Source organism: Acipenser ruthenus, chromosome 10 (genome assembly GCF_902713425.1).
Source record: "Acipenser ruthenus chromosome 10, fAciRut3.2 maternal haplotype, whole genome shotgun sequence".
NCBI classification, from domain to species: domain Eukaryota; kingdom Metazoa; phylum Chordata; class Actinopteri; order Acipenseriformes; family Acipenseridae; genus Acipenser; species Acipenser ruthenus.
Window position 1 is genome coordinate 49,100,135 of NC_081198.1, and position 27,229 is coordinate 49,127,363.

The 27,229-nt window shown below is 41.5% G+C and overlaps 4 protein-coding genes and 1 non-coding gene across 9 annotated transcripts; 3 read left to right on the forward strand and 2 right to left on the reverse strand.

Annotated features, from left to right (window-relative positions):
• Nucleotides 1–28: 28 nt before the first annotated feature.
• LOC117405765 (uncharacterized protein C2orf80-like) lies at nt 29–13,488 on the reverse strand. 4 transcript variants are annotated; one of them, XM_034009128.3, is made up of 17 exons: nt 13,213–13,488; nt 12,579–12,734; nt 12,067–12,242; nt 11,818–11,895; nt 11,040–11,119; nt 10,333–10,493; nt 7,557–9,689; nt 6,860–6,980; nt 4,561–5,357; nt 2,928–3,013; nt 2,571–2,652; nt 2,288–2,367; nt 1,838–1,925; nt 1,476–1,553; nt 964–1,051; nt 595–683; nt 29–270 (listed from the first exon to the last, which is right to left on the reverse strand). In XM_034009128.3, the coding sequence occupies exons 10-17, from the start codon at nt 2,966–2,968 to the stop codon at nt 187–189; spliced, it is 630 nt and encodes a 209-aa protein (XP_033865019.1). In that variant the 5' UTR covers nt 2,969–3,013; nt 4,561–5,357; nt 6,860–6,980; nt 7,557–9,689; nt 10,333–10,493; nt 11,040–11,119; nt 11,818–11,895; nt 12,067–12,242; nt 12,579–12,734; nt 13,213–13,488; the 3' UTR covers nt 29–186. The 4 variants fall into 4 exon arrangements, with proteins under 4 accessions (XP_033865019.1, XP_058888452.1, XP_058888453.1 ...); XM_059032469.1 differs by lacking the exons at nt 29–270; nt 595–683; nt 964–1,051; ... (3 more) ...; nt 2,571–2,652; nt 2,928–3,013 and having other exon boundaries at nt 4,785–5,357; nt 7,557–9,686; XM_059032470.1 differs by lacking the exons at nt 29–270; nt 595–683; nt 964–1,051; ... (3 more) ...; nt 2,571–2,652; nt 2,928–3,013 and having other exon boundaries at nt 4,785–5,357; nt 8,697–9,689.
• A 916-nt stretch (nt 13,489–14,404) lies between these two features.
• Nucleotides 14,405–14,486, forward strand: trnas-cga (transfer RNA serine (anticodon CGA)). Its single transcript has one exon. It is a non-coding gene; the product is annotated as a tRNA-Ser (tRNA).
• A 403-nt stretch (nt 14,487–14,889) lies between these two features.
• Nucleotides 14,890–17,821, forward strand: LOC117405837 (hypocretin neuropeptide precursor-like). The gene is made up of 2 exons (XM_034009235.2): nt 14,890–15,238; nt 16,531–17,821. Exons 1-2 carry the CDS (start codon nt 15,191–15,193, stop codon nt 16,951–16,953), a joined length of 471 nt encoding a protein of 156 aa, XP_033865126.2. The 5' UTR covers nt 14,890–15,190; the 3' UTR covers nt 16,954–17,821.
• A 309-nt stretch (nt 17,822–18,130) lies between these two features.
• On the reverse strand, nt 18,131–24,571 carry tyw5 (tRNA-yW synthesizing protein 5). Of its 2 annotated transcripts, none has more exons than XM_059032472.1 (8): nt 24,499–24,571; nt 23,492–23,646; nt 23,109–23,178; nt 22,143–22,187; nt 20,647–20,784; nt 20,141–20,228; nt 19,408–19,524; nt 18,131–18,556 (listed from the first exon to the last, which is right to left on the reverse strand). In XM_059032472.1, exons 1-8 carry the CDS (start codon nt 24,523–24,525, stop codon nt 18,222–18,224), a joined length of 975 nt encoding a protein of 324 aa, XP_058888455.1. In that variant the 5' UTR covers nt 24,526–24,571; the 3' UTR covers nt 18,131–18,221. The 2 variants fall into 2 exon arrangements, with proteins under 2 accessions (XP_058888455.1, XP_034780395.2); XM_034924504.2 differs by having other exon boundaries at nt 18,133–18,556; nt 24,374–24,552.
• A 258-nt stretch (nt 24,572–24,829) lies between these two features.
• LOC117406576 (m-AAA protease-interacting protein 1, mitochondrial-like) lies at nt 24,830–27,145 on the forward strand (the record flags this gene model as incomplete). The annotated part of the gene is made up of 3 exons (XM_034924186.2): nt 24,830–25,193; nt 25,556–25,709; nt 26,098–27,145. Coding segments are annotated over 3 exons (597 nt in total), but the record flags the coding sequence as incomplete, so codon positions are not given.
• Nucleotides 27,146–27,229: the final 84 nt, after the last annotated feature.

Here is a 27,229-nt window from a genome sequence, read left to right on the forward strand (position 1 = left end):
GCAAGAGTCAAGGTCAATCTACTTTGAATCATCAGTCACAAACCATTTATTTGATCTCACATCCAAATGTCTTTCCTAAATTGCAACAAGTTGGATAAATAGTTCTGAGTAACAAGCTTAAAAACAAACAACAACCAACTACTAACATGTAATATAATGTTTAGTGTAACAGTAACGCAAGCCAAACTATTTACAAAGTTCATCATCACACAAATCAAAGCAGCCCAAGTAATCTTCAGGGTAATCTTCCAGAGTGCATTCTTCAGCATTCTGCGGAAAAGGTAAAAGGACAATGTGCTGTAGCATGTAACTGTGTGAACAGTAGTAATAGCCAATTAGGACATATGGCTAGTTGCAAGGTCTGCTTAGGTTAGGGTGGTGCTGTTCAGACATAAAGGTCCATAACTTCTGTAACCTGAACAGCCCTGTATTTCAATATCTGGGTAATGTGGAATATTTAATAGAAAATAAGCATGGTTGCCTCAAAAACACATCACATTTTTGCAGTACATATTATTGCCTATAATACCTCATTGCAAAATTTCATAAACTGTTGTATAGTATTTACTGCACAGAAAAATGCATCTCACTTACAGTGGGCGGAGCTGCTGCCTGTGCAGCTGTATTATCTGCCGTACTTTCACACTTGTTTTTTGCTGATTTCCAGGAATTCAGCTTCATACCTTAAAACAATAATAATTGCACATTGTATCTCAGTAAAATGACATTCAACTCTGCATTGAGACGTTTACAAAGTTGTACTTGGGTTGGTGGGGTTCTGGGCAATGTACTATCCTTGTCCTGGTGTTTCCAAAGAAATACGACAGAGCAACCTGATCTCATCCTTTGACAGTTATAATTATACACAGTCATTTGTGACGTTTTAACCATCATTGCTCAGTTTTGTAGTTAAACAAAATGTCCTGAATAGTACAGACGTATTTAAATAGATAGGGGACTTACTGTGCTTCCTGGCATGTTCTACAGCCTTGATGGCCGTGAGCATTGCAAATGGGTGGCAGGAAAGGGTGAAAGGGTGCACTATTTGGCTCTGTGAAAAAAATAAAAGCAATACCATATTTTATAAATACAGAGAATGCAATAAAGACTAAGAACAGGACAATGACAACAGTCCTTTTAGCTTTAGTCTTACCAGATGATAGTTAGCAAATAACATTTAGCAGCAGAGTATAGGGGAGAGGCAAACGCTGCAGAAGAATGATGGGTTTGTACTTGAAGGTGCAATCAGTCTAGTTCAATGGTTGACAATGGCCACCATTTGTGGAATGTGATTCCTGCTACAGTAATCCTTGAAAGGGTATACAACCCAAATATCACAATCCTTCCACTATCCTGTTTAGGGTATGGACAACCCTTACGTAGCTCTTTTTAAAGCTTGCAGGCCATCACAACACCCAAACCTTTTCTCTTAACCCCCAGAATCCCGAGTACACAGGAATTGCTCTGTGAGATACCTTAGCGTGCTGCCCAGAGTGTGCTGTTGAGGGTTTACACTTGTAGAGGGAAATGACCTCTTCCACAGGCAAGGTATTCTGAAAAAGAGCAAATCATAGGTGCTGAAACAATTCCGATTCAGTACAATCACTGACCCTGTAACCAATCTTTAGAAGTGTATCGGAATGCTAAAGACAGGTCATGCTAATTTTCACAGGTGGAGGTACTGTTAAAACCATAGCCGTAATTATAATACTACTTATATTATACAGGCAGGCATTCGCAGTAACATGAAGGTTAATCATTTCTCCTTCTAATTCTATTTGCACCATTTTTATCAGCCCCCTCCAAATACAACACAACACAACATATTGTGGCTCACCATGAGAATCCCCGCAAAGGAGGAGAGTATCATCGCCTCTCGCTCCATCCTATTGGGGTGTTTGCACTCCCTGGAGCTGCTCACTCGTCTGTAAATCATCAAGAAAGAATGCACTGCTTTCCGTAACTTGTACGATTGTCAACATAGCATAGTCTGTACATCACGAATTACAGGAAAAAAGTCACATCTCGTTATGTTCTATGTTAATAAAGTCATTTTGCAATTTTTTTTAAAAACAATATAATTTGTCACTTTGTATCACCACAGTTAAACATTAGTTGAGAAAGTTGGAATAATGTACAACGTCTGTAATGTGATTTAATTCGTTTTACCAAAGAAGTCACATCAGAGTTATAAGTAAGCTTCAAAAATAAAATTACTTCAACGATTTCCCTGCGTGAGATGAGACTTCTCATACGCGTGCAACTGTGTGAAACTGGGTGTACTTACATTTCATTGTCAGTAAAATCTTTTTTTTCAGCTTTGTTCAACCAAAGTAAAGCAACATTGATGGCCAAGTCATAATGTGCCTAAAGATGCAAACATACCATAGTTACAATATACAAATCAGAGGTCAAAATATTGTGCATTGTTTTTAACAAATACAAATCTTTCTTTTAAAGTGTTGTACTGACAGAATTATTTTCCTTTTTTTTCAGCAATACACTGAAAGCTACTTCTACTGTCTTTGTTATCCACTGCAAGGATATAGAAAATATCAAACTGTGTTTACCAAGTCATCAAGTAAAGTTGAATCCTTTTTACCCTTCGGATCAAATCTGTTTTCTCGGAGTCTGACACCAATGTATTCCACCCTGGGCACAGAAAACAGTGGTAGAACATTTAGACATATGCCAACATGCAGTAAAGGGCAATCAAAGCAGTGACAGTGTCTGCTATTGCAGAACTGGGTTCATTTCCTCTGCTCCTGGAGGATGTGTTGAATACCCTCTCGGCCACATGGTGAGGCCCTTCACTCAGCTGCAGCATTGCCATTTCCTACATTGTGCATCAATTAAATTAACTCATGTGTCCCTTTCTAAGTAACACACAAAGGAACAACCACAACAAAATGAAATTAAAAACTCACAATAAATGTTCAATCTCTTTCCTCAAGCGCCTTTTTTCCATAATTACCAAGATGAAGGTTCTCTACCTTAGCTCCACAGAAAAAACCTAAAACACAACATTTAGTTACTGTAGAAAATTGAATTATGCAAACTGTCATAGAGGACTCTCAGCCGGTTTCAGTTCCCAATTAGCACTGTTCTAGTACTATCTTAAGGTAACATTTGATAGTGCAAGATGTGTTGGGATCAGGGTCTAAGAAACCAGATTATCATTCAATAGCTTCTTGAGTTTCTTCAGAATTCAAAGGATATTTTGTATGAGGAACTATTTTCGGTTTGTCCCATTGTTTTTTTCTTTTTTAGAGAAAACATTCTTGCCAGGAGGTGCTGCTTTCGCAATGCAGCTCTTCATTAAAAAAATACAAAAATAAAACAAAACAAACAAAAAAAATGCACACCTAGGCATGCGCAAAAGTAAAAGTTGTGGCAGAGATCCATGGCTCTTCAGGGCCATTGAAAGAGCCTGGCTTGTTGAACAATAACCTGTTGATCCCTTACAGGAACTGAACCCAACAGCTGAGTGTTGAGTTACTACTGTCACAATTACAGGCACAATGAGCTCTTCTGTCTTGTACAGTGTGAGCCTACATAAAACAACTAGGCTTCCACCGTGCAGTGTGTTCAGCTTAGCATCCACAGCGCTAAATCTTAGGTTAGAGAACCAACTACAGAAAAATGTTGGGTCCTCAGGGGTCAGTAATATAGTCTGTTTAGGGTTGTTTTTTTGTTTTATCTGCCATAATGCTGAACTGGTAATACACTATCCGTATCTTTTCAATGCCAAATGGCATACCTGTTACAGCATTCTGTCCTGGATAACATTTAATGAGACACTTACCCAGTGTGAAATAGCCTGCCACAGACCCGTTTATACCATCTCTGAAATAAATTGTGCATCATATCATGCATCTACTTGCATTTATTATGAATATTTTTATAAATATTGAAAATGTATGCATTAATCTAGTATTTGCAATAAAGAAAGCCTAAAAACAGCTATGCCCATAACACTTTTACATAAATAAAGTGCATTTTGTCATACATCATGGAGCCAACAGCATAACAAAGTAAACAAGATTTTATTTTGGATTATTATTCATTATTATTATTTTTACAAACCAGAATAAAAAGATTTTACACACAATAAAACGATCTACAGAAATAAGACAAAAACACACATCTATAACAACAATGCTAAAAGGGCTCATCCATGGAAACTTGTGAATGAAGTATCAGCTCCAATCCGAGCCTCAGCCCAAGCGGCCACAGTGCCTGGACGAGCCTCTTTAACCCTCACTGAGTAAACAAGAGTTTCTAAAATTGAAACAAATATGATCAAATTGCCTGCGACCTTGAAACGAAATGATGCGCTGCATTTTATCAAAACCTACTGGTAAGCAGCGTCTGGTTACATGGCTGCTCATTTTGGTGAATGTTTATGTAATCTGTGTAGAAGAAGTCAGGCTATACGACTCAAAATGACCACAATATCTTCTGTGCATGTTTCTAAGTGGGATACTGGAAAAGCTGTCACCACGACAAATTTAATGAAACAAGCAGCATAAGAAAACCATATGAATGCCAAGAACATACCTGCTTGCAGTTTGGGAAAAGACAAGAGGTCTGATCTGTTCTGCACCTGGATATCGTGCTGCTGTTACAGACTCGAGCTTGGTATAGATGTATTTACAGAAAACACTCGGGAGGCTTTCCTTGAGACCAAAGTAGTGCTCTGTTGCTAAGAAACCCTTTGGCTTATCTAGGGAAGCATGACAGACTCCAATTTCTCAAATAAACAGGCAGCAATGAAATATTAATTAGCAGCAATACATACTTTATTTATTGATTTTTAACAAGGAAAAACAAACAAAAAGCACATCGCAGCTTCATGTTACAGAAGTTTCATCACAAACATACATTATAAAATTACAAGACATTTTAAAACAGATACTTTCAAAAGGCCTTATTTCTGCATCATGGCAAAAAACAGGGCAAATAAGCGATACCAAAATATTTACTAAACAAGGCGTTGGTTGTTTCCAGCAAAGGGATAAGATTTTGGGGTACCGCCATTCTGAGGCATGCTCATTAATTTATTTTAATCTAATAAATACAGTATGAATTATAAAATATATGTATTTTCAGTAAAACTCAGCATGGACCAGCATGCAGTACACTCTGCATACAGGCATGGTTCCTTTCAACATCAGCAAAACCAACGTAGTTACACACAACATTGTATTTCATCGAATAGAAAATATCATTTAAAAAACATGAAAAGGGATTACATTGGTACATCCGATTCCAGTTTCATTTGGATCTCATTTTGTTATTTGTACACCTTGTACACAGAGGGCTGCAGTTTCTCTTGATCTTCACGCCTTAACTTGCTGTATGGAGGGGGGGGGAGAAAAGTTAAAAACCCTGAAATCAAAATACTATTGCATAAATCTGCAGCACTGGCAACTGCAGTAATGAAGATTGTGATTTTGGATTACACATGCCTTTAGTACCAGATGTTGGCTTTAATGCCAGCTGTTAAATAGTAATTAGCAGGGTTCAGAAAAACATACTGTTACATGTCCCCACATGTTGCTACAAGCTGCTTGCAATATATACAGTGAGCTTGCATTGCAGCAGCACCAACTGCAGTGGACGGAGGCAAAACAAAGCTTTATTTAACAGTCACCGTTCCAAGCAGGTTGTCAGTCACATTTTACTAACAACAACAACTTACGCTTGATGATACATCAGTCGCTTTTTTTTTTTGGTCATCTGGGCATTTAACAAAAAAAATCCCAAATGGCAGAGGTGTTTCGAGACAGTTCTTTCAATACAGCTTATGCTATACAAGGCTTTGCTGTTGAGATGAAGAATGAAGAAATAAAGTTCTGCCTCTGATAACACAAGTCGGAAGGGGGAGGGGCGGATACTTCAGTTTCGAAATTAAAACTGGTGTTAGCGTATACAGGTGCACTCCACTTATAAAGGACTCCAAGGGACAATGGAAATCAGTACTTTATAAATGAACAGTCACTGTTTTTCCTGCCTGGCGTGACAAATGCCGCCATGACTCCCATTTACTGTCCCGGACGTACCGTGTTAATACAAACGGTTGTATGTAATAACACGCTACTGTATGTATTAAACGCAGAACATCTGCCTGTGAAACAGGAAGACTACGTATTAAATGGTATATACAAACAAGTCTGTTTTAACCAGAGTAATTCTCCATTAAAACCTGTGTTTGGCAGGACATGCCTCCTCAATACTTTGTAAACGGAACTCTATTTTAACAGAATCTGTTATAGGTGGAGTGCAGCTGTATTTTGTATGTTTCTATCATAGCACTTCTCTTACACTGTCCTGTACACTAGATATTCAGTACATATTTAACTGAAGAACTACAACCGCTATAGTAGGTGCACCCCCCCAGTGCTTTTGCATAAGAATACCCTGTTTCCACACACAGTAGCTGCGCCATCTATAGTTGCTATGTATACGATTTGGCAGTGGATTTTAATAAACAACGTTTAAGTAATATGCATTACAGAAATCAAGATGTATGATGTATAGGATTCACACATTGTCAGATGGTTTCTTTTAACAAAGAGGAGGAGAAGAAAAAAAAAAAACACCCATACAGTGTGTGAATGCCGCCTGACGAACCTTCAAAGGATTAAAACAACCTTCGAATTCCTGGCTAGCGAACAAACCTTTGAAAACAGCCCTAGATTTAACACACTGGTGACTGCACCTTTAAAGTGCTCTTCCTGGTTACGTTCAGTATTTTGAAAAAAAATACAAAACAAACCCATACCACTGCACAGTATATATATATTGAATGGTATCCCTGCCATTCTACTACACCTTTTAGGGATGCTTGACATACCTATTAAGTCGTGGCTCCTTGTAGTTAGCAACAGCTGCAGCTCGCCTGCGTTTCTTGGCTATACCAGCTTCTTCACAAGTACTCGAACTGGTGTTGGTTATAGTCTGCAGTATTCTTCCATCTAAACACAAAGTAAATACAAATAAAAAGGTAAAAATAGCCACTGGCAAACTCAACTGGGCAGTCAAACCTTCCTTGGGCCAGTAAACAGCAGCTCAGTCTTCATTTGCCTCAAAGATTGTCTTTACATACACTGAAACATCACTATTAAGAATAGTTAAGGGACCAAGAACACACTGCCGTAATTTAATTGGTTAACAACTAATGGAACAATTTTTGGTTTTGTTTTCTAATGTTCTAATTGAAGTCACTTGGTAGTTTAGCACATGTTGGTCTTGAGAGGTAATTTAACAGAGGATTGATGCAACCGGGATTGCAGATAGTGACCTTAATACCAGACGAGAGGAAAAGGGCAATTCAGAGTGGCTACAGATGAAACTTGCAAAGGGGGGGGGGGGGTGCAGTAAAGTGTTATGTGTTGCTTGTTACTGTACAGTGTGAAGTACTGTTACATTTCTAATGTTACAGTATGGTTTATTTTGTTTATTTTATTAAATTTTTTGCTCAAGATGGCCCCATCCATCGTGTAAACAGGTTTACAAAAAGGGTGAATTACGCATTTGACAGCTGCACATACCAGGGGTTTTGTCTCGACTTCTCTTCACAGTATGTGCAATCTTCTCACTTTCTTTAACAGTATTCACCAGAGAATGAAGATTCTGAAATAGGCCACACTCCTGAGTTTCAGGTCCATGACACTGGAATCCACCAAGAGAACTGTCCTCTTGAACCAACTTCTGAAGGCTTTCCAGGACAGCAGAGCGTTCTTCAGCTCTCTGTGCTGCAGCCCCGGGTGAGGCGACAGTCATTGGAGTTTGTTCTGAAGCACATGTGTCCTGCACACTACAAACTCTGACACCACCTCTTCCACCTGCTGATGCCTTCTGAACACAAGGTGGCTTTAAAATCACACCTCCGGCACGGTCAGAGTTTGTAGTCTCCAGTGAAGAGGACTCTCTTTTCAGAGGAGTACCGCTGTCTTCCAAATGATTTTCCTGTGTAGTTTTGCTATCTTTTACACACTCACTTTCATTATGAGTGAATACAAAACAGGGATTTGGAACAACAGCTTCTTTGAATGCAATTTTTGCACAGCGGCTTTTAGATTTCACTTTCTTTGTTTGATTCTCAGGGCTGCTTTTAGAACTTTTCAACTTGTTTGCAGGATGAACTACATACGTTTTCCTGTTTGGGTTAGCATTTAACTCTACTTGTGTCGCGTTAGAGCATGATTTCTGAGGAATACGGCTTCTTTTTGCAGAGCATTGCACAACAGGCTCATTTAGACCACTCTCAGGTTGGATGTGCGTTACAGTATTGTTAGAATTTTTGCCTATTTCTGCACAGATTTCATCAACCACATTCCTTCTCTTTCTGCTGCTGTTATCTTTGTGTTTACTGACCTTCGCTGTGCTATTGCTTTCACAAACTTCTGTTTCACAGACCTCTACTGCAGAATCACCATCTGCCTTATGTAAAGGGGGGGTGATTATGGAGTTTTCCCTTTTGGTTCTTTTAGTAACATATCTGTCTGACATAACAAAAGCTCCATCACACAATTTCAAATTGCTACTATGTGCATTTTCTACAGGTTTATCTTTGAGAGCAAGGTTCTGTAAATTCTCTTCTTGCCCAGGCTCTACGTGTGATAGTCCGCTAGCTGTGGGTTTAGCTTTCTGAAAATCTGAGATTACAAATGTTCTTCTGTTATCTTTACCTGCAGTGTTCCAATCAGTTCCACTTGGAGGGCCCGAGACTAGGTACGTTCTTCTGCTCTCTTTAGTCTCAACATTTAAAAAGTCCTGTGGTTTTGTTTCTACAGTTTGAAAATCAGCAAGTGTATTTTCTTTCAACAAATCTTTTGGTTGATCCAGTGGTTCTTCCACTTGCCCAAGTTGTGCTCTGCTTTGTTCACATTGATTTGTATATTTCAAAGCTTCCGATGAGATTATGCCAGCTTTTCTGCAATCTTTATATTCAGCATTCTGAAAAACGGAGACTTTATAAGCGTTTCTGCGGTCTTTACATTCAGTGTTCAGAGAGGCATCTGTTATTCTGCAACGCTCTTCCCCTTGGTGCAGCTGCTTATTGGCTGCTACACTCACCTCAGATGCAGAGGCTGAACTTGCTGTTTGCAAGTCACTACCAACAGCATCTGAGATTGCCTTGTCTGTATCTAAAGGTTTGATTCGTCTCTGTTTTTTAGAGACCGGGCGAGTCGAATTTACAAGTGGAATAGCTTCGCTAGGATCCCTTTTCTTTATGTTTCTCAGAGCTTCAGGATCACCTTTTTTACTCCGCGGCTTTGCTGCTCTGTTCTCCTCAACATTTTTCCTGCAGGAGTTTGATTCAACAGTTACAATTTCAGTCTCCTCATTGACAGTCAGTTCCATTTCAGGATCAAAGACTGTGGTTTCTTGTTTAGGAACCTGTAATTCAAGACTCTCTTTAGAGCCATTGGATTCAGCAAGAGAAACACCTGGACTGCCCACTCCAGATAGATTTTTGCGAGTTTTAACAACTGTAGAGTCATCAGTCTCAGGACACCCTTCTGAATAAATTTCAAAAAGCTCCGCAGTAACCAGGCATGATCTCCTCCCTTTTTTTATGACTCGGTCAGGCGAAGCTGTGGGATTGGAGGGCTCTTTCACTACAGGTGACGGGGAAGCAAAGATTCCTGCATCTTCTTGGTCGATATGATGCATATCTTCTATAGAACAAAACACAAATGTTAAAGCATATCATACAGTATATATGCTAACATCACATTTCCAGGTTTCAAGCACTATTCGTTCTTCATTGCAGTTATTAAAATCAACTTTTATTTTCTCTTGTATAATAGAGAAAGTGTTGAATTCAATCAAACCACAGAACAAAACTCAGGGAGATCAGATGCTTCTCACTTTCCTTAAAGCAGAGATGGAAATAAAACCAGCATTGCATAGCAGTTTGATCCATTCCTAGTTTTACTATGAGTTTAATAAGACACCCTGAGGTTGCTACCTACACACTGTTGCTAACAAAGCTTGTATTGAAACCTGGAATGGGTGAAACTGCTAAGCAAGAAGAGTTATTTCCATCCTTAAAAGCAACATAAATCTTACCCATTTTGCACTTCCATCAGCATAGGTCTTACATGTGCAGTTTTGAAATGATCACAAGTTATAGCAAACATATTTTCATGACATCTATTACTACTTTAGGTTAGAGAACGTTTACATTTCCTCTGCCTTTTTCACAAGAAATGTTATACTTGCACTTCCTGGCACAACAGGTTAGATTTATGGTCTACCTTTGCTGGCTACATCTGACAAGAATACCGATCATGACATTATTCTTTTAAGAAACAGTACCTAGGAAATGCCCAGGTTCAGGCTGCCTGTTAACAGCGTTCTCCTCCAGTGGTGATTGCAGGAAGCATTTCTCTTGCACAGGTCTCCCTGGCTGTGGCTGCAGCACAGGTTTCTCCAATGACACGACAGGGGACTTCTGGGCTGCACAAGTAGCTTTGTTACTAGGCAAAAAATATCCACAATTACAACTTATAGGTTGGTTTAGTTTAGTTCAAATAACTTCCAGCAAACATTTTAGCTACAATGTGAAAGCACAAGAAAATAAACACATGTTAAATATTACTGGAATGACTTTTTGGATCAAAAATAAATAAATAGTGTGCATCATGTAAATGTATTGCATAACATATCTACACAGTGCAAAATACACTCAAATATAAAGTTGTTTAAAAGGTGGAGTTCACAGTAAAAAATAACACTCAAAAGGTGAGATGTTATGTTCAGTTTTGCCAGCACTGAAAAAATCTAATAAATGTACACCTTTAAAGCGTGTAATATTTAAATATGGAAGAACACCCCGTATATTTGAAATGTTATGGACATGAGTTTTATTTTGCCCTTTTCCTGTAGATAATTTCTCAGTCATCTTATAATCCCTTGTTCTTTACCGTTGCATTTTTTAAAGCAGGTCAAATATTGTCTTGTAAACTTCTTCCCATGTTTATAAGGACGGCACTTTTTCGAACCCAGATCTTTGTCATACCCACCCAACATTCTGGAAACTGGTCCCTGCATTGTTTGGGAGAGGTGGTTTGCTGCTTCTCTTGGAGCCAGTTGGACTTGGGCACTGTTAGATGAGGCAGAGATAGCATTATTATTAGTATCTCAGAGACAGTATTTCAAATTGATAATATAAAGCCAGATACTTTGATATGAGTTAGATACAGGCAGCAAAAGGTCCCCCTCTGACCTCTGGTTTAAATTAAACAAACTTCAGTGATACTGACATGTATATTAGTACACTGTTCATATTTTAGCTTCATATCTTATTTCTTTTAAATAGGAACTTTATCAAACACAAAGTCGGAGTAAAGTTTAAGCAGAGATTTGCAAGTACTGTATTTGGCTACATGCAGTTGCATACTGTTAGAAGGTATAACAACTTTGACCAGCCACAGCTTCAAATTCATTATCTGTGAACCTTAAGTCCCCCCATAAAGACAGGTAGAGGTAATAGCCATGCAAAAAAAATCTTAACGATAGTTTCAGGTAGTTCTGAAGCTATTTACTGGGGAAAATGCACAATCCTTTGTAGCTGTTCTTTTCTATTACTCAATACATTTGTCTAATATACTCATATACATGCTAAGTTTCAAGAACCATGTAATCTATACATCTAGCTCAGTGACTGCACTGGTGAAAATACATCTAGAAGGTACTTTTCATTACACAGCACAAACCAAAGTCTTAGCAATGATAACTATAATAACCAGTCCAATTCGGGTTCAGTAAGGGTGAACATTTTCAAATTTCAGCCAGACTTACATCTTCAACTGAACACATCTGGACAGCAGCATCTAATCTCTCATGTGTGCTCTGCTGCAGTTCTTTAAGTAGTGAAAGCTGTGAACAAGGGAACACAATTAGTCATAGGAAAGTGAAACCTTACAGTGCTGGGATCCCTGCTCTGCCCAGGAATGAAGAGACGTGGGCCCAGTACAGACAAGAATACACAAATGGTTAGCCTTTGAATTATAAAACAGATTATACAATAGATTTGCACCAACAACTTACCAAGTGATTCTGTCTGTGACTATACGAGGCATTCTGAACATACAGCATCACCGCTTCCTTTTGAAGTTTAATCATTTCCTGCTCTAAAAGTTTGCATTTCTCCTTTTGGGCACTCAGAGCCAATGCCAATGCTTTGTTGTTAATTTTCATAGAAGTGTGAACGATGGAGGAGTTATCTGAAATAAGAGAGATTGTTGTACAGCACATCACTCATAATGCATTACGGTTTTGTGCTGCCTTTTCAGTTCTAATTGAATTTGACAGATGGTTCTACCCAATCAGTGCATTATATAAAAATGTTCTTGTTCAAAATGAAATTAAAAAAATCTGAATGCCTTAAAAGGCCAAAATTAAAATTAAATGGAGTAAATTAAATGGAGTAAGTATTCACTTCAAAATCCATTGTAACTGACTTAACTAGACACGTGTAAAACATATCTGAAAACGCATTACTGACGTCATACTGCTGTATGTATTTGTCTGACAAACCCAACAGCCTTCAGGGTACTTACTTAGGATCTTGGTTTTGATCTTCAGTGCAAGTGATGTGTTCAGTTTGGCTGCTTTTAAGGAGCCCTGTTTCTTTTCAAGCATTCTCTCTCTGAGGACGTCCATGGTGGAAGGTCCGCCAGCAGTCGCTGGAGCAAACATCGCAAGCCTGTTCGATACTGGAAAAAACGAAACATCTTCTGAATCAGTTCAATGGCTGCTTCTGAAAATCACAACAAACTACTAAGCCAGCCAAAAGACATGCTTGTGACACTCCAAACAAAGCCAACTTTTTTTTATTTTTCTTGTACATTAACTTGTTCTCCATGCAAAGGAACCGTAATGTTTCCATTTAATACAGGAAGGCGGTGTTTCGCTTGCAGTTTACTCACTGAATTGTTTACAGTTCAATTTGTCTAGGATATTAACACCGTGTATCGTGCTGTGGGTTTTTAATCAAAACTTCTTCATATAGTTTCCCTTTCTCTAAACAGAAGACCAAACGTGTTTTCCTCTCTCATCCATTATGTTATTACCCCTTTCCTCTTTCTAAAAGGCAAATACCACATTTGACTTAAACGGATTCCGTCGAATCCTGGTCCGTTCTGTGTTTCAATTCATAACCATCAGCTGTTGCAATAAATACGGTACACCAACCTTGCCAGAACTGGACCGCCGTATTATTTACACCAGCTTCGTCTGTTTACGAAACACTACTGAAATTGTTACTGGAACCCACGAGGGTGTTTCTGACACGACAGCCCCGTGCTGCTCGCTCATTTATAACGACTCTTTCTTTATAATACACATCTAAAATGAACAACATGACATTTTAAACGCCAACCATTTCATGTGTATTCTCTCTCCAAGTTCCCAGACGTGCGTTGTTCAAAACCTAAGCCCTACCCAAGCTTCATCTCTCGGCCAATCTGGAGCCAGATATAAAATAGGTGATGGGTGTGGGTTTAGTACCTCGGCTGCAGTCTGCCTGACGTCACAATTACAGCAATGAGAACAACTTTCTTGCTAAACTCCTTGTACAATCAATGCTATATATTGTAAAATACTCATCGATTTAGCATTTTTAATGTATTTCTTTTATTATGAAAGTTAATTTGAGATCATCAGGTAAATCTTGATCCTGCGTATCCTTTTGGTTCACAGCCGCAGCCAGTGTCCCGCAACAATTTTTCAAAGATGAGCTAAACTGTGCAGAATCTGCACAGATTTCTCAGGATGGAGTTGTGGCGTCACACAGCAGCCCTCGAAAAACGCTCATATATGCGAGTCTGTGCAGAACTGTGTAGAACAGTGGAAATCTGCACACAAGAACGCGACCAAAGATGTGTGCTGCCGTCGAACGGTCAACTGCACAGAACTCCGCAGATCAGCAGAGATGGATTTTCGAGCACCGAGTTAGCTCAATTGTTTTGCTTGTGGGTGAAATATAAATCATATTAAGAACAAATAAAGAAACCAATATATATATATATATATATATATATATATATATATATATATATATATATATATATATATATATATATATATGCCTGTAGTTGCTAAAGCATATGCATGCTTGTTTAAAGAAAAGGCGTTGGGAAGATAATATGTTACTTCACGTGTTCGGTTGGCATAGTACCGATGTATATTAAATAACATGACCCACTTCCCTATTCATTGAGTTCCACTGTTTCCATCGATTTACTAAGCAATACGCGCGACGCCAGTTTTACGTTAATTGATACCCGGCCAATGCCTTTATTCAATGCTGATGCTGGTATTTAGTACAAAGGCGTTGTGAAGATGTACATGTCAGTCTTAGATTAGAAGCTTGAAACAATGAGGAGTCACGGTGGCCGAGAGGTTAAGGCGTTGGACTCGAAATCCAATGGGGTCTCCCCGCACAGGTTCGAATCCTGTTCGTGACGAACATTTATTTAACATTTAAATACGAACACTAAATAAATACAAAGTACTACTGTACACAGAGTGGTCTGTTAGTGTTTAAATTATTATTTTTGAAGCGAAAAAGACGGAGCACAGCAAACGCAGGTGTTGTTAATACATACATTTACACAGTGGGTATTTAGATCAAATTCGTCTGGAATTCTCAGTGCTCAACGATAAGGGAAGGTCAATCCTATAAAATGGGTCTCAAATACATTATACTTTTACATTCATTAATTTAACACATCGGGTTATTTATTTTGACTCGCTATTTTAAAACAACAACACCGATAAAGTATGACTACGGTACAGTATAAAGTATTTTATAAAAAAAGTAACTCATTGAGTTCTTCCACAGTCCCCCTTTCTGCCACAATTGAATCAAACCGCTTTTCTGTATGACTGCGATTATGAACTTTGCACACGCGTAATGTTCGTCTCAGCAAAGCAGCCGATCTACAGCACGCGATGCGTAAAGCTTAAAGTGTTGCTGCTCGCAACCCCTCCGCCAATGATGACAGATATGACGCAGTTTCTGAGCTCCGTTTTATGAATGGGCGGAAATATGCGCCCTCTCGAGCTATTAAATGAAGTTGTCCGTTCGTGAAAGAAAGTTTGGTCAATCGACACCGGAGCCTGCTCGGAGACTGAACAGCGGCGTGCCAGGGTACCTAATAGCAAAAAAATGAGTGTTGTCTTCTGGAACCCGGAGCTACTGAAAGCAAGGACGAGGGTAAGCGATGCTTTCTACTGTTAAATAACACAGTCATTTATTTGTCATCATATTATTATGTATAAAATTATTTAACAATGGAAGTATTCGAAACTGTGCAGATGATAAACCTTTGGCCACAGACCTTTAAGTAACAGAATTCAAAGATGCGACTTGTGCTTTATCACAATATGAACAGTAACCTAAGTGCGTCAGGCACCAATCTTTTTGGACCGTCACATGTATCTCCTTTTCAAGTCTGTATTATTACCTTTTAAAGAGTGCTGTATGAGGAATGCTGGAAATAAGACGCCTATTGTATAGCAGTTTCACCCATTCCAGGTTTTTCAAGTTTAATTAGCCCCAGTGTTTAGGTAACAAGCTCAACTCAACAGTAAAACCAGGAATGGATCAAACTGCTCTGCAATGGGAGTCTCATTTCCATCGCTGCTGATCAGCACTAATAGAGGACTACATTATGTTGTGCTAATCGGTGATGGTGAACCAGGCGATAGTGATTGTAACTGCAGCTCCCAGTGCCCTCGCAGAACCAAGCTGCAGCACACCGTGGTAAATGTTGAGTGATGCACAGGGACAGAAGGCATGCTGCAGCACACCGTGGTAAATGTTGAGTGATGCACAGGGACAGAAGGCATGCTGCAGCACACCGTGGTAAATGTTGAGTGATGCACAGGGACAGAAGGCATGCTGCAGCACACCGTGGTAAATGTTGAGTGATGCACAGGGACAGAAGGCAAGCTGCAGCACACCATGGTATGGGAAATGCATGGTGTTATCACAGGGACAAGATGAATGGCTGGTTTCAGACCCTGATTAGCAGTAATCTTGGACCTCCTAACGTTAACTTGAGTAAAAAAAAAAAAAAAAATACAGCTCACAGCACTGTCCATAATTTGCATATTTCATCTTCGTCATTCTAAGATAAATTGCAAAACAAATACGTCTATTTGGCTTTAACCTTTATCCTATGGGGAAAAAAGCAGCATACGTTTGAGCTGAGATTTGAGGATGTTCTCTGTCTATAAAACATATTATAAAAAAAAATACATATCATCCACAGAGGACATCTTCAAATCTCAGTTCAACATTCTGTTGTTCCTTCCCATTAAACCCAATGTTAAAAGTAAGTTGCCCTTCACAACTGTCCTTATTAACTTTGATATGGTTAAATGATTTGATCAAGTTCTTTCAAATTTGCTTGACATGACCTCTCTGGGCTTTACCATTCTCACTATGCTTTCTGACTCAGCTATGGTTTTACTGTGGGAATCTAATCCTGTCCCTGTCTGCAGCCTCTGTCCAGGCTGCTCCTGGTATGTGCCCTCCTCTCCCTGTCCCTCGCCCTGCCTCGCACCCACGCCTTCCCCAGCTGCTGCCGTCTCCGCCGCTGCCACTGCCGTCTGCTGGAGCTGCTGTACGGGCCGGGGAACCACGCCGTCGGCATCCTCACCATGGGCAAGCGCAGCTCCAGCTTGGGGCAGCAGGGGGCACTCCGGAGCTCAGGGAGAGAGGCCCAGACTGTGGAGACTGAACCCCAGAGGACAGCGGGACACAGCAGAGGGCCCCTGCCTCGTATCGGGACTCTCGTGACCCGGCGAGGGTTCTGTGACATGCTGCTCCGCCAGCACCTGCAGTGGTGTCTCTGGGGGTCCCAAAGGGGGGAGTGTGAGACCGTCCTCATCAGGCTGTGTGTTGCAGTCAGTAGGGGGGTGTAGGGGGTGGGATTTCAATTTCATTCACAATAACTCCCACTGTCCACCAGATCCATGCAAATTGTCAGATTGTTTTTCCTTATGGCAATTAATGTAGAGAATTACAAAAATATACATATAGACTCTGAATTCTTACCCCCTTGTGCATGAATTCAGAGGCTGACCGGCAGAATGCAACACCTGTGACAGCTCTGGTCTTAGTGATGCTTCAATGATGTATCTGCGCAGAGAGGCAGTGTGGAGCAGCATTATATTGATGATGAGTTCTAATCTCCACAAATCTCTCTCTGCCTCCCTGCGCTCTCATTGAACCATCACAGAGCAGAGGAGCCATCCACACGGGCTCTTGAGCAGGGAGATGCACTTGTATCAGTCTTTAAATGATGCATAAATAAATAAACACATGTATTGTTCAACTTTTAATCCTCGCATTTCATTAAAATGTGTAACACAATTGTTCTTTGTTTTGACTGTTTTTTTTTTATCTCTTTCCGTGTCATACAAAGTAGCCCACCTTCACAAACCGACTCTGATTTTGAAATTATAAAGTCCTGTTTGTTGAAGTGCTTGTCCTGGTACTGTATTGTTTGTATGTGGGTCCCCTTGTCTTGGGCTCCCTAACACTTTCTTTAACTGAGGTCTTCTTTCCTCTCCATGATGACAAGGTATCTTCACATCACGCACAGGTCCAGGCCTCTGACTGTACATGTGAAGCTCACATTAAAATGTGTTCTGTACTTGCCCTGTAGTCGTGAAGTCTTTGCAGATCAATATCAGGCTGTTCAGGGTGTCTCCCAATCAGTCACTCGCCTATTGCATGTACATCTCACATTTAGAAGGGAGTCTTATTGATTCAATTGCAGTGATGGAGATAAACCTCCCATTGCATAGCAATTTCATCCATTCCAGGCTTATCCACAGCATACAGACAATTCAGATCTTGCTGTTCAAGTTTATTAATGTACATGGCGTGGCTCAAACTGCTGTGCAATGGTCTTATTGCCATTGCTTATTGTCATGTCTAGTGTCTCTCCCCCATCAGTCTCCTCCAGTCTCTCTCTCTTCCTCCCAAGCCTCCCCCTCTCCCACCTCAGTCTCCCCAACCTCCCCCTTCCCCCTCCCCCCTCAGTCTTCCCAGCCTCCCCCTTCCACCCTCAGTCTTCCCAGCCTCCCCCTCAGTCTCCTCAGCCTCCCCCAGCTCCTGTCTCTTTCCTCTGTGTCCTCCAGTCTCTCTCCCCTCTCCGTCTCCTCCAGCTCCTCTTTCTCCCCTCTCAGTCTCCTCCAGTCTCTCTGTTTCCCCCAGCCCTCCCCTCTCCCCCCTCAGTCTCCCCAGCCTCCCCCATGTCTCTCTCCTCTAGCAGGGTGCTGTAGGCTTTGCTCTGTATCTTCAGCACCATCCTTCTGGCGTAGAAGTCTCTGTACTCCTCGGGCAGCTCCTCCAAGGTCCTCAGCGCTCGCTCCAGTACCTGCATGGCCCGCGCTGCCGCCATGGGGTCCTTGTTTCCGTAGGTGTCAGTCCTGTCGTAGCACGCCGGGGGGAGGTGCCTCCAGAAGATGTTGACCCCCACGCCAAACTGCAGGGCCAGGGTGTTGTGAAACCACAGTGCTGGGGGGGGGGGAGACCAGAGACTCACTTCAGTGCTGCAGCCACTAACTGCTCAAACACCTTGATTCATCAACGACAGCCACTCACTGCTCAAACACCTTGACTCATCAATAACAGCCACTCACTCCTCAAACACCTTGACTCATCAATGACAGCCACTCACTGCTCAAACACCTGGATTCATCATTGACAGCCACTTACTGCTCAAACACCATGACTCATCAACGACAGCTACTCACTGCTCAAACACCTTGACTCAACAATGACAGCCACTCATTGCTCAAACACCTTGACTCATCAATGACAGTCACTCACTGCTCAAACACCTTGACTCATCAATGACAGCCACTCACTGCTCAAACACCTTGACTCATCAATGACAGCCACTCACTGCTCAAACACCTTGATTCATCAATGTGAGACCCTGAGTGCCTGAGCTTGTTACCTTTACACTGTGGCTAATCAAGTTTGTATTATAATCTGAAATGGGTGAAACTGCTATGTAACAAGAGTCTTATTTCCATCCCTGAAATACAACACTATGGAAAGAGGGCCACTATACTATAGTGCAGGTTTAGAAGTATGAGATACTCTTCAGTTTAGATCATTAAAATAGAGCTCAGACAAATATGTGCTGGTGTGGAGGACCGCTCACTAAGGACAGAGACACAGCCTCTCTGAGCTCTTCTCCCCCTGTGATAATCAGCTCCAATCCAACACTGCCCTTCTCTTCAGGAACAGTATATTAGCACCATGAAAGTTGGTACTTTTATCCTGCTCTCTAGTTCCTGAACAATGTGAATATTTGAGTCTCTGGAGCTCTAGACATGGTCCAACAGCCGGGGTCGCACCTGGGATGAAGAGGATGTCTCCGGGCTCCAGGCAGCACTCGTAGCGTCTGGCCTTCACAAACTCGGGGTACCTGTTCAGGTCTGGGTGGTCAACGTCCAGCACCTCAGATTTATCACCTGAGCAAATACGGGAATGAGTAAGGAATGAGAATAGAGGCACGTCCAGTTTCTTTTAGCTGCATTACTATTCTACTTCATGTGAAAGAGAACCTCCTTCTGTACTTTAATAACACACTTAAAGTACATTTCTATATAAACCCTATACTATGTGAGACCTACATTTAAAATATCTTATCTATACAATTAAGAGTCAAAGCAAACAACAGCTGGATATTCCTTTGTTTTTCTCTTGTTGAGTTCGACATAAACATTGTACATCAACAGGATCGATCAGGTCTGTTTTCTAGATCCTTGCACCAGTACTCCAGAGTGATCAGTTTAACAGAGACCTGGTCTTGCACCAGTACTCCAGAGTGATCAGTTTAACAGAGCGTTGGCTCTTGCACCAGTACTCCAGAGTGATCAGTTTAACAGAGAGCTGGCTGGATGGATATTCTGGAAACCCGCTAATCAGTCATGTCATCCCCTCCTCATCACACATTTCAGTTTTACTCTCACACTTAAGTGAGCATTAAGTCTTGTTTGTGAATATGGGCCTCGGTCTCTTCTCACCACAGTAAGTGAATAAGCGAGCACAGCACTCCCAGTGGCACTGTGGTGTGGGACTCCTTACCTGACAGATACAGGTAAGGGGCGTCTCGAGGGCTGTACAGCACAACACGCTTCCTCCCAGTCACCTGAACCAGCAGGTTATCCATCACCTGCACAGAGAGGCAGACTGTCAATGCTCAACAAGCCTTGTAATCACAAATACAAAAAGAAACCTAATAAAAGGTATCAGTTTTTTTCTAAACGCTGCACGATGGAGTGTTTTGTAGTTATGGATGAAGTCTTGTCTTAAGCTAACATACAGGTGGCTGTACTGTCCCTTTGCTACAGGGTGGCTAGATCGTCTCTTTTCTAATACCCATAGTGATGGGGGCTATCCGGGCTATCCCATCACTATGGGGTAACAATAAAAAAAGGAAAACACACCATTTCCATCTTGGAAGCATCCACCCATCTTACTCCTTCCCCTGTGTTACATCATAGTGATGACCCCTGCCGTTATATCATAGTGATGACCCCTCCCCCTGTACTCTTATATCATAGTGGTGACCCCTCCTCCTGTACTCTTACATCGTAATGAGTCCAGAGCTGGAGGCCGGGAGAGCTGATTCGGAACACGCTGGAGAAGAACTGCTCCTTCTCGAAGAATTCTGGCAAAAGAAAGTCCTCCGCCAAGCTCGGGAACTGCTTCCTGATATCAGCGTTGTCCTGCGGGACACAGACACAGGCACTAGTTATTGCAATGCAAGGGATTATAGTTAAAATACACACATGAGATGACTGTAGCAGCAGTGCACTAGCAGAGATACAAAGGCAAAAAATATCTTAAACTAGTGGAGTTACAACTGCAACAATGTAGATAGTGTGGGATCCAATCAACAGCACAACACCATTAAATGTAATTAAATGTAATTACTGAACCTTAAAGGTGGTGGTGATGTGTTTCTCCAGCTAGACCCCCTACTTTGCAATATCCGTGCATGAATATTAATTGAATGAATAACTAACACATTTTAAAATAGCACCAAGACCCACAGTCAGGTATTTGATCTGTAATCTTCTCCCATAATCTTTTAATTAACAGCAATTAGATGTGACATTTACAGACTAATGAATTGCTCAGGCAGACTGCAGTGAAGTGGCTCTGTGTTTGATCCTGTCTCCTGGGGAAGGCTCACCACCAGCTACACAGACTGGTTCACTGTCTCTGAGTCAATCTGCAACCAAGTTCAGTGCGTCTCAGTGCATTTCAGAGGTTTAACCAGCTGATGACGGCTGCTCTCTGGTGCACACATCTTATCTATAGGGATCCCCCTGTTATTACAGAGATGAAGGGAATTAACTCTTCAATTCATCTTGCCAGGGCAGAACTGTTGACCTGACGCTACCCTACAGAGGAAAGTACTGCAGGACCAAAACGTTGGTTAAAAAAGGAAATGAAACAACGTACTGCTTGTGTAGTCCTTGCCACGTATTAACATGTTGCGTGCTGTTTCTGGGAGTTTTACAAGTAGAGCTGCACAAACAGATTCTTCGATTACTGTATGGAACGCGCCACCGGTCAGAGTCATTGGTGTTGATCGGGCTAATTCACCATTCCAAGTGAATCAAGTGAAGAAGCAGCTGCTCGGATTTGTGTGGATTGCTGTTCTCCACAGAGTGTAATCCAAGCAGCTGTTTCTTCACTTGATTCAACACCAATGACCCTGACCTGTGGAGAGCTTGAATCGAACAATCATTTCGTACAGCACTACTTGCGAGCGCTTTGTTTAATCTGCATTGGAGCGAGGGGGATTGGGGTTAACAGCCCTGCTCTTTTTCAAACAGCACGTCCTGGAACACAGAGTGTATCAGCACTCCCTTTCGAGTTCACTGGATGGTGATACCGGGCCAGTTTCAATTTAAGTTTATATTAATCAGAAGTGCAAGAAAAAAAGGCTCTCTGCAATTTGAATTACGCAGCAATCATACATCACAGCCGCAGCGCACATGAGGACACCAGGGAAGGTTTGAGTTTCCATTACTTACTGTTCTGTATGATAACCAGCCACTCCCCAAAGACTCACCTTCCTGGGGTCCTCTCCCAGCGAGCGCAGGTAATAGCTCTCCTTCTGCACAGACACAAACAGACAGACTGACTGACAACACCTGAAAGACAACGTTACGCAGCAGCCAGCAGGGTGCACACAGCACTAATTAGCTTTTAACTTTTCAGACTTCAAATGCTCGCTGAAAGTCAGGCTGGGGAAGGGGGCTTGCCTTTTCCTGCTGTGGATGCCTGCTGGCTGCTTTAGTGCATAAAGAACAGAATGTTCTAATCTTTTATCAGGGCTGCCTTTAAAACGTGTGTTTATCAGGTGATTCACTTCAGACGAGTTTCACAAGTCCCAATCTGAGTGAAGCGTGACTGGATGAAACTGCCACCAGCATTCGTAGAACTCCTGAAACACCCTTTTAAGTAGATGTGATCTGAAGTGAAAGACACACATGGCCTGGCTACGATCAGAAAGAGATGAAGAGCAATGTTTAACCAAGCCCCAGCCTTGCTTATCATTGTATCATTCTACTGTATTTTGGTTAGCCGGGTTTATATTTTAAAATAAGCTGGGACAAATGCCTTTAGTGATAGAATATCATACTGTGCAACAGTATGGATATAACATCTCAACCTATATACTGTACACAGTATGCCTGACTGAAAACAAACATTTAATTGCCATTCAACAGTGAATATGGAACCTGTGCCAGACTTACTTCACAGATCTGAGTGATACAGCGCTTTCAAGTAAACACTTTGCATATCAGTTATACTTATAAACTGGTATTATTTTCAAGCTGCAGTTTTTGTTACTGTTGCCTTCATGCTATTTCCAAAGGTGGCCTCTTGTCTAATTCCTTCCTCAATGCAGCACCACCATGTGCCAGCAGGGGTCTCTAGTCTAGCGGCAGCAGTTTCTATAGCTCCATCTAGTGGGACTTCAGAGGAATTACTGAAGAAATATTCAATTAAATACGAAACCATTCGAATTCACCTCAGAAATAAAATATTCAGCATGTTTCGCCTCAGCTGCTCTCTTCACAAACACGTCAAAGGGTAGGGATCTGTAAGACATATAAAATCACTGCTTTAATGTACGGTAAGGATCCTGGTTTTTGGCACACATGTCGCACTGGGTTTTGCCCAGTGATTAAAAGATTACGGATACGTCACCCTCCTTCCACACCACACCCCTTACTGACTACACATGTATCAGTTTGAGTGCTTTGTGATGGCCCAGTATGCTGTTCTGGTGGTAAGCTTGATTGGCCCCCTGTTGTCTGCTAGATTATGAAATTACAGTGCTTCTGAAAGCTTCTTGCTGTTGCCGTCAGATTCAGAGTAAGAAGGCTTGTGACTCGGGAATTCGAAAGCTACCTGTACAGGAAATTCTTGCGGAGGAAGTCCATCTGAGGGACAGAGGACACGTGGATTTTGACATCGTGGTCCGCCCCTTTCGTGGCCAGATAATCCACACTCCACTTCTCAGTGCAGCCCCCCAGCTGCACACCTTTCAACACGGCCGGCCTCCTCTGCAACACCAAACACAAAACAAAACACACCCATTTACTACAGGGGCAGTGTAGGGATCAACAAATAACACTGGAGCTTGGCTGCAGTTGAGGGAATGTGTTTATCTACTCAACCAGCCCGGACGGCAGACTGTATCCTCTTACACAGACAGCTGAGTGGATCATTGCCATACAGATGTATGGCAGATTAAAGCTCTATTTTCCCTGATCTATAGCAGCTGTAAATAATGTCTGGCATTGCTGCTGTATGGGAGAAGACTGCAAGAAACGCATTGATATCTAAAGCTGAAATCAATTAGAAACACGTAGCTAGCTTTTTCCAAAGCCTTAGAATTTGGTTTATGTTATGTGAAATATATTATGGGAGATGCTGTTCAAGGGTCTTTGCCAATTGCAGTTTTTTGCTTTCAGCACTTGCAAACTTTCCTAAATTGTACAAAACGGGTACTTGGGGGCTGGGTGTCGCTGTGGATCAATGTAATTACTGTATCGTAAACTACGATGTTTATACCGGTATTATGATATTTGTGAATAAAAATAAAAATCACTTATAGTTTGGAATTAGAGAAACAAAGAAATATAAAACAGTACAATGATGACTGTTTATAATATCTACTAAATACAATTTTAAAATGAATACTGATGTGCTTGACAATCAAGGGACATTTATTAAAAAAAAATTAAAAAATCGGGCTGGGGTGCTGTAATCGAGAGTAAATATTCTTACCAAAGGGTATATGTCCTGCAAAAACAATTCTTTATCAACATCAGTGTATACAGACACTGTCCTTTTCTTCTGACAGTCCATTGGAAGTACTGTAGACAGCTTCAGAAATGTACTGGTGATATTACCCTTCCGAACTCCGTCTCTCTCCACATGTTTTCATGCGGTGTCCCCACAGTACGGTCCCCCAGGAAACACAGTAACGCCGATAATACATTACGATTCTTGATCGAGTGATGTTTGCAATTCCCTCATACAAGTAAAATTAATAGAAACAAAAATAATATTTTATTCAAACTGCTAAAATGAATTTCTGTCTGTCCCGGCTACATCAACCTGTCAGCCATCAATACAATCCAGGGATTTACTCACCGGCCTAGGAAAATAAATCTTGTTTTCAGACGGATTACATAAATGACCGGACTAGAAGGGGTAGGAGTGAAATGGCGCTGACCGTAAGGAGTTTCTGCGTTAGGGCTCAAGGGATCCTGTCCCATTTTCTCAAACACTGCAGCCCTGAACCTCTCCGTCGACAGACTGTACAGCTCGGAGACGCAGAGGACGAACCAGAAAGTGGTGGTAGTTGGGATACCAAACCCGTTCTTTTGGTGCCGAACCCGCGTCTACTATTTCTTAATCTGGGCATATTTCGATCAGGAGTTTAATATCGACGACTTCACGTGTGGTTTTTTTTTATGTATTTATTTAATTACACCTTTAGTTTACTCTCGAGGCATTGACTCACCAGCAGGCCTGGCAGCTGACATGAGTGACATCATGTACACTACTCCAGGGGACGTGGGCATTTACTATGACGAGAACGGTGTGTGCTGCCCCCTCCTCCAGCCCAGACTTCAGTGAGAGTGATAGACACAGAGCAGGGAGCGTTCCCCTGTTAGGCACTTACTGTGTATCTGAAAAGGTTTATAGTCTGTTTAGTATGCCACTGTGCTGCCTACAAATGTACTGTATAGGTGTTTATAATCCTCCACTGTCCTGTGTAAGGGCCCTTTGCTAATTCAATGTTTTCAGTTTTTTTCAGCTTGAGTAAGTCTGATACAAAGAGAGCAGATATAAGGATGATGAGTGTTGTTGTATCAGTCTGGATTGAGAGTGAAGGGAGTTGCAGTGTGTGTGTGTGTGGCATTGAATCCCCGTCTCTGACCCTGTGTGTCCTCCCCGCAGGGTGGAAGTTCGTCAGTATCCTCATGCGTTTCTGGTACCTGACCAGCGCCCGGCTCCCAGAGGAGACCCCCGAGGGTACCAAGGTGTTCCAGGTGGTGTTCGGAGAGGAGGAGGGGGGCGAGGAGACCAAGAGGCTGCTCACAGCCAATTACGAGTGAGTCTGACCAGAGAAGGTGGGTCAAGAGTCTGCTCGCTCTGACTGGAGTGAAGGGGAAGGGTTGTCGTTGTACTGGGTTAGGTGATTGAAAACAAGTTCAATTTCAAGTGTTTGAAGTCATGAAAACCAGCTTGCAGCACACACAAGCCTCTCTGTATTTTCACTTGTAAAAGTGCTTAACTTGCCAGGAAAGTCTATCTAACAGTCTTAACTGCAGCAGAGCTCACATCCGTCACTGTTTATCATTAAAATAGGCCCCATCATGTTTAACCTGGTGATCTGTATTGATCACTGTCCTTTCAGACTGCTTGTTCGTGAATCACTGTGTTGTGAAGGTTTGACAACATTAAAATGAAGATCTTGTCTGTTGTGTTTTCCCTGCCAGGTTTCAAAGGGAGTTTACCAAGGGGGTGTTGCCAGACTGGACGATCACACGAATCGAGCACTCCAAGCTGCTGGACTGACCAGCACAGGAGCCTGTCCCCTCTGCCTGGGACGACTCGCTGCCCCCACCAGGTCTTTAACGGTTGAATTGAACCAAGGTGTTCAGTTGAGTCGTTGAGGTCTGAGTTTGGAATGGACTGGAAGTGCCACAGGTAAGTTCCACTGCTTTGCACTTCCATCACATTGGTGCTGGTTCACTCTTCTACAACTCTGCTTTGTATTGAACTGGAGTTTATTACAATGTAATCAAGTTCGGACTGGATGATGTCGGTGAGAGTTTTAAGCGCCAGAAAGGAATAAGTGAAAACTGGTCAGTATCCACCAGGGATGTGCAAAATAAATCAAATACAACCTTCCCTTTAACCCTACATTATATTTATACTTTCTAATGGTGCATACGGCCTCCAGCTGGCTTCATCTTGTAAGTGCAATTTAAGAGCAGGGGTAGCCAACCTTGGCTATTCCTCTCTGGTCCAATGCAGGACTTTGTTCCAGCCAGGTCCTTAATTATGCAATTGACTCTGCTGCTGCTGATTATTAATGAAAGTTAGAGAAAGTCAAATTATGATTTAACTGCACATGCCTAGTCCAGTATTATACACAGTCTATTTTATTGTTGCATAATGCAGTGCAAGTAAACCTTTTCTCCTGCACGACAAGCATTCCTGTTGCTAGAACCCCAAGGACCAGTGTCAAAAGCTGTACTAGCACACATTTGTAATGCTAAATGGAAACAATGACTGGATATATGGAAATATCTACATTAATGTGAACCAGTGCCAGGTGTGAAGGTAATAATTCAATACATTGCATCAGGGTTGGGACTAGAGATGTGCTGATTTGAGAAACAGTGTATTTCCATATAATGTTATGCCTCATGATATTCGGGTTCAGACAGCAAGTAACACCTCAAAGAGGAGTATGTTTAGCAGGAAGGTCATGCAAATCTCTGGGTGCAGCCAGCAAAAAAAAAAAAAAAAAAATCAAAATCTGCAGTATAAATATTTTAAAGTAGACATTTTGTCTATGCTGATGACACACAACTTTACATCTCTGTAAAACTTGGGGATATC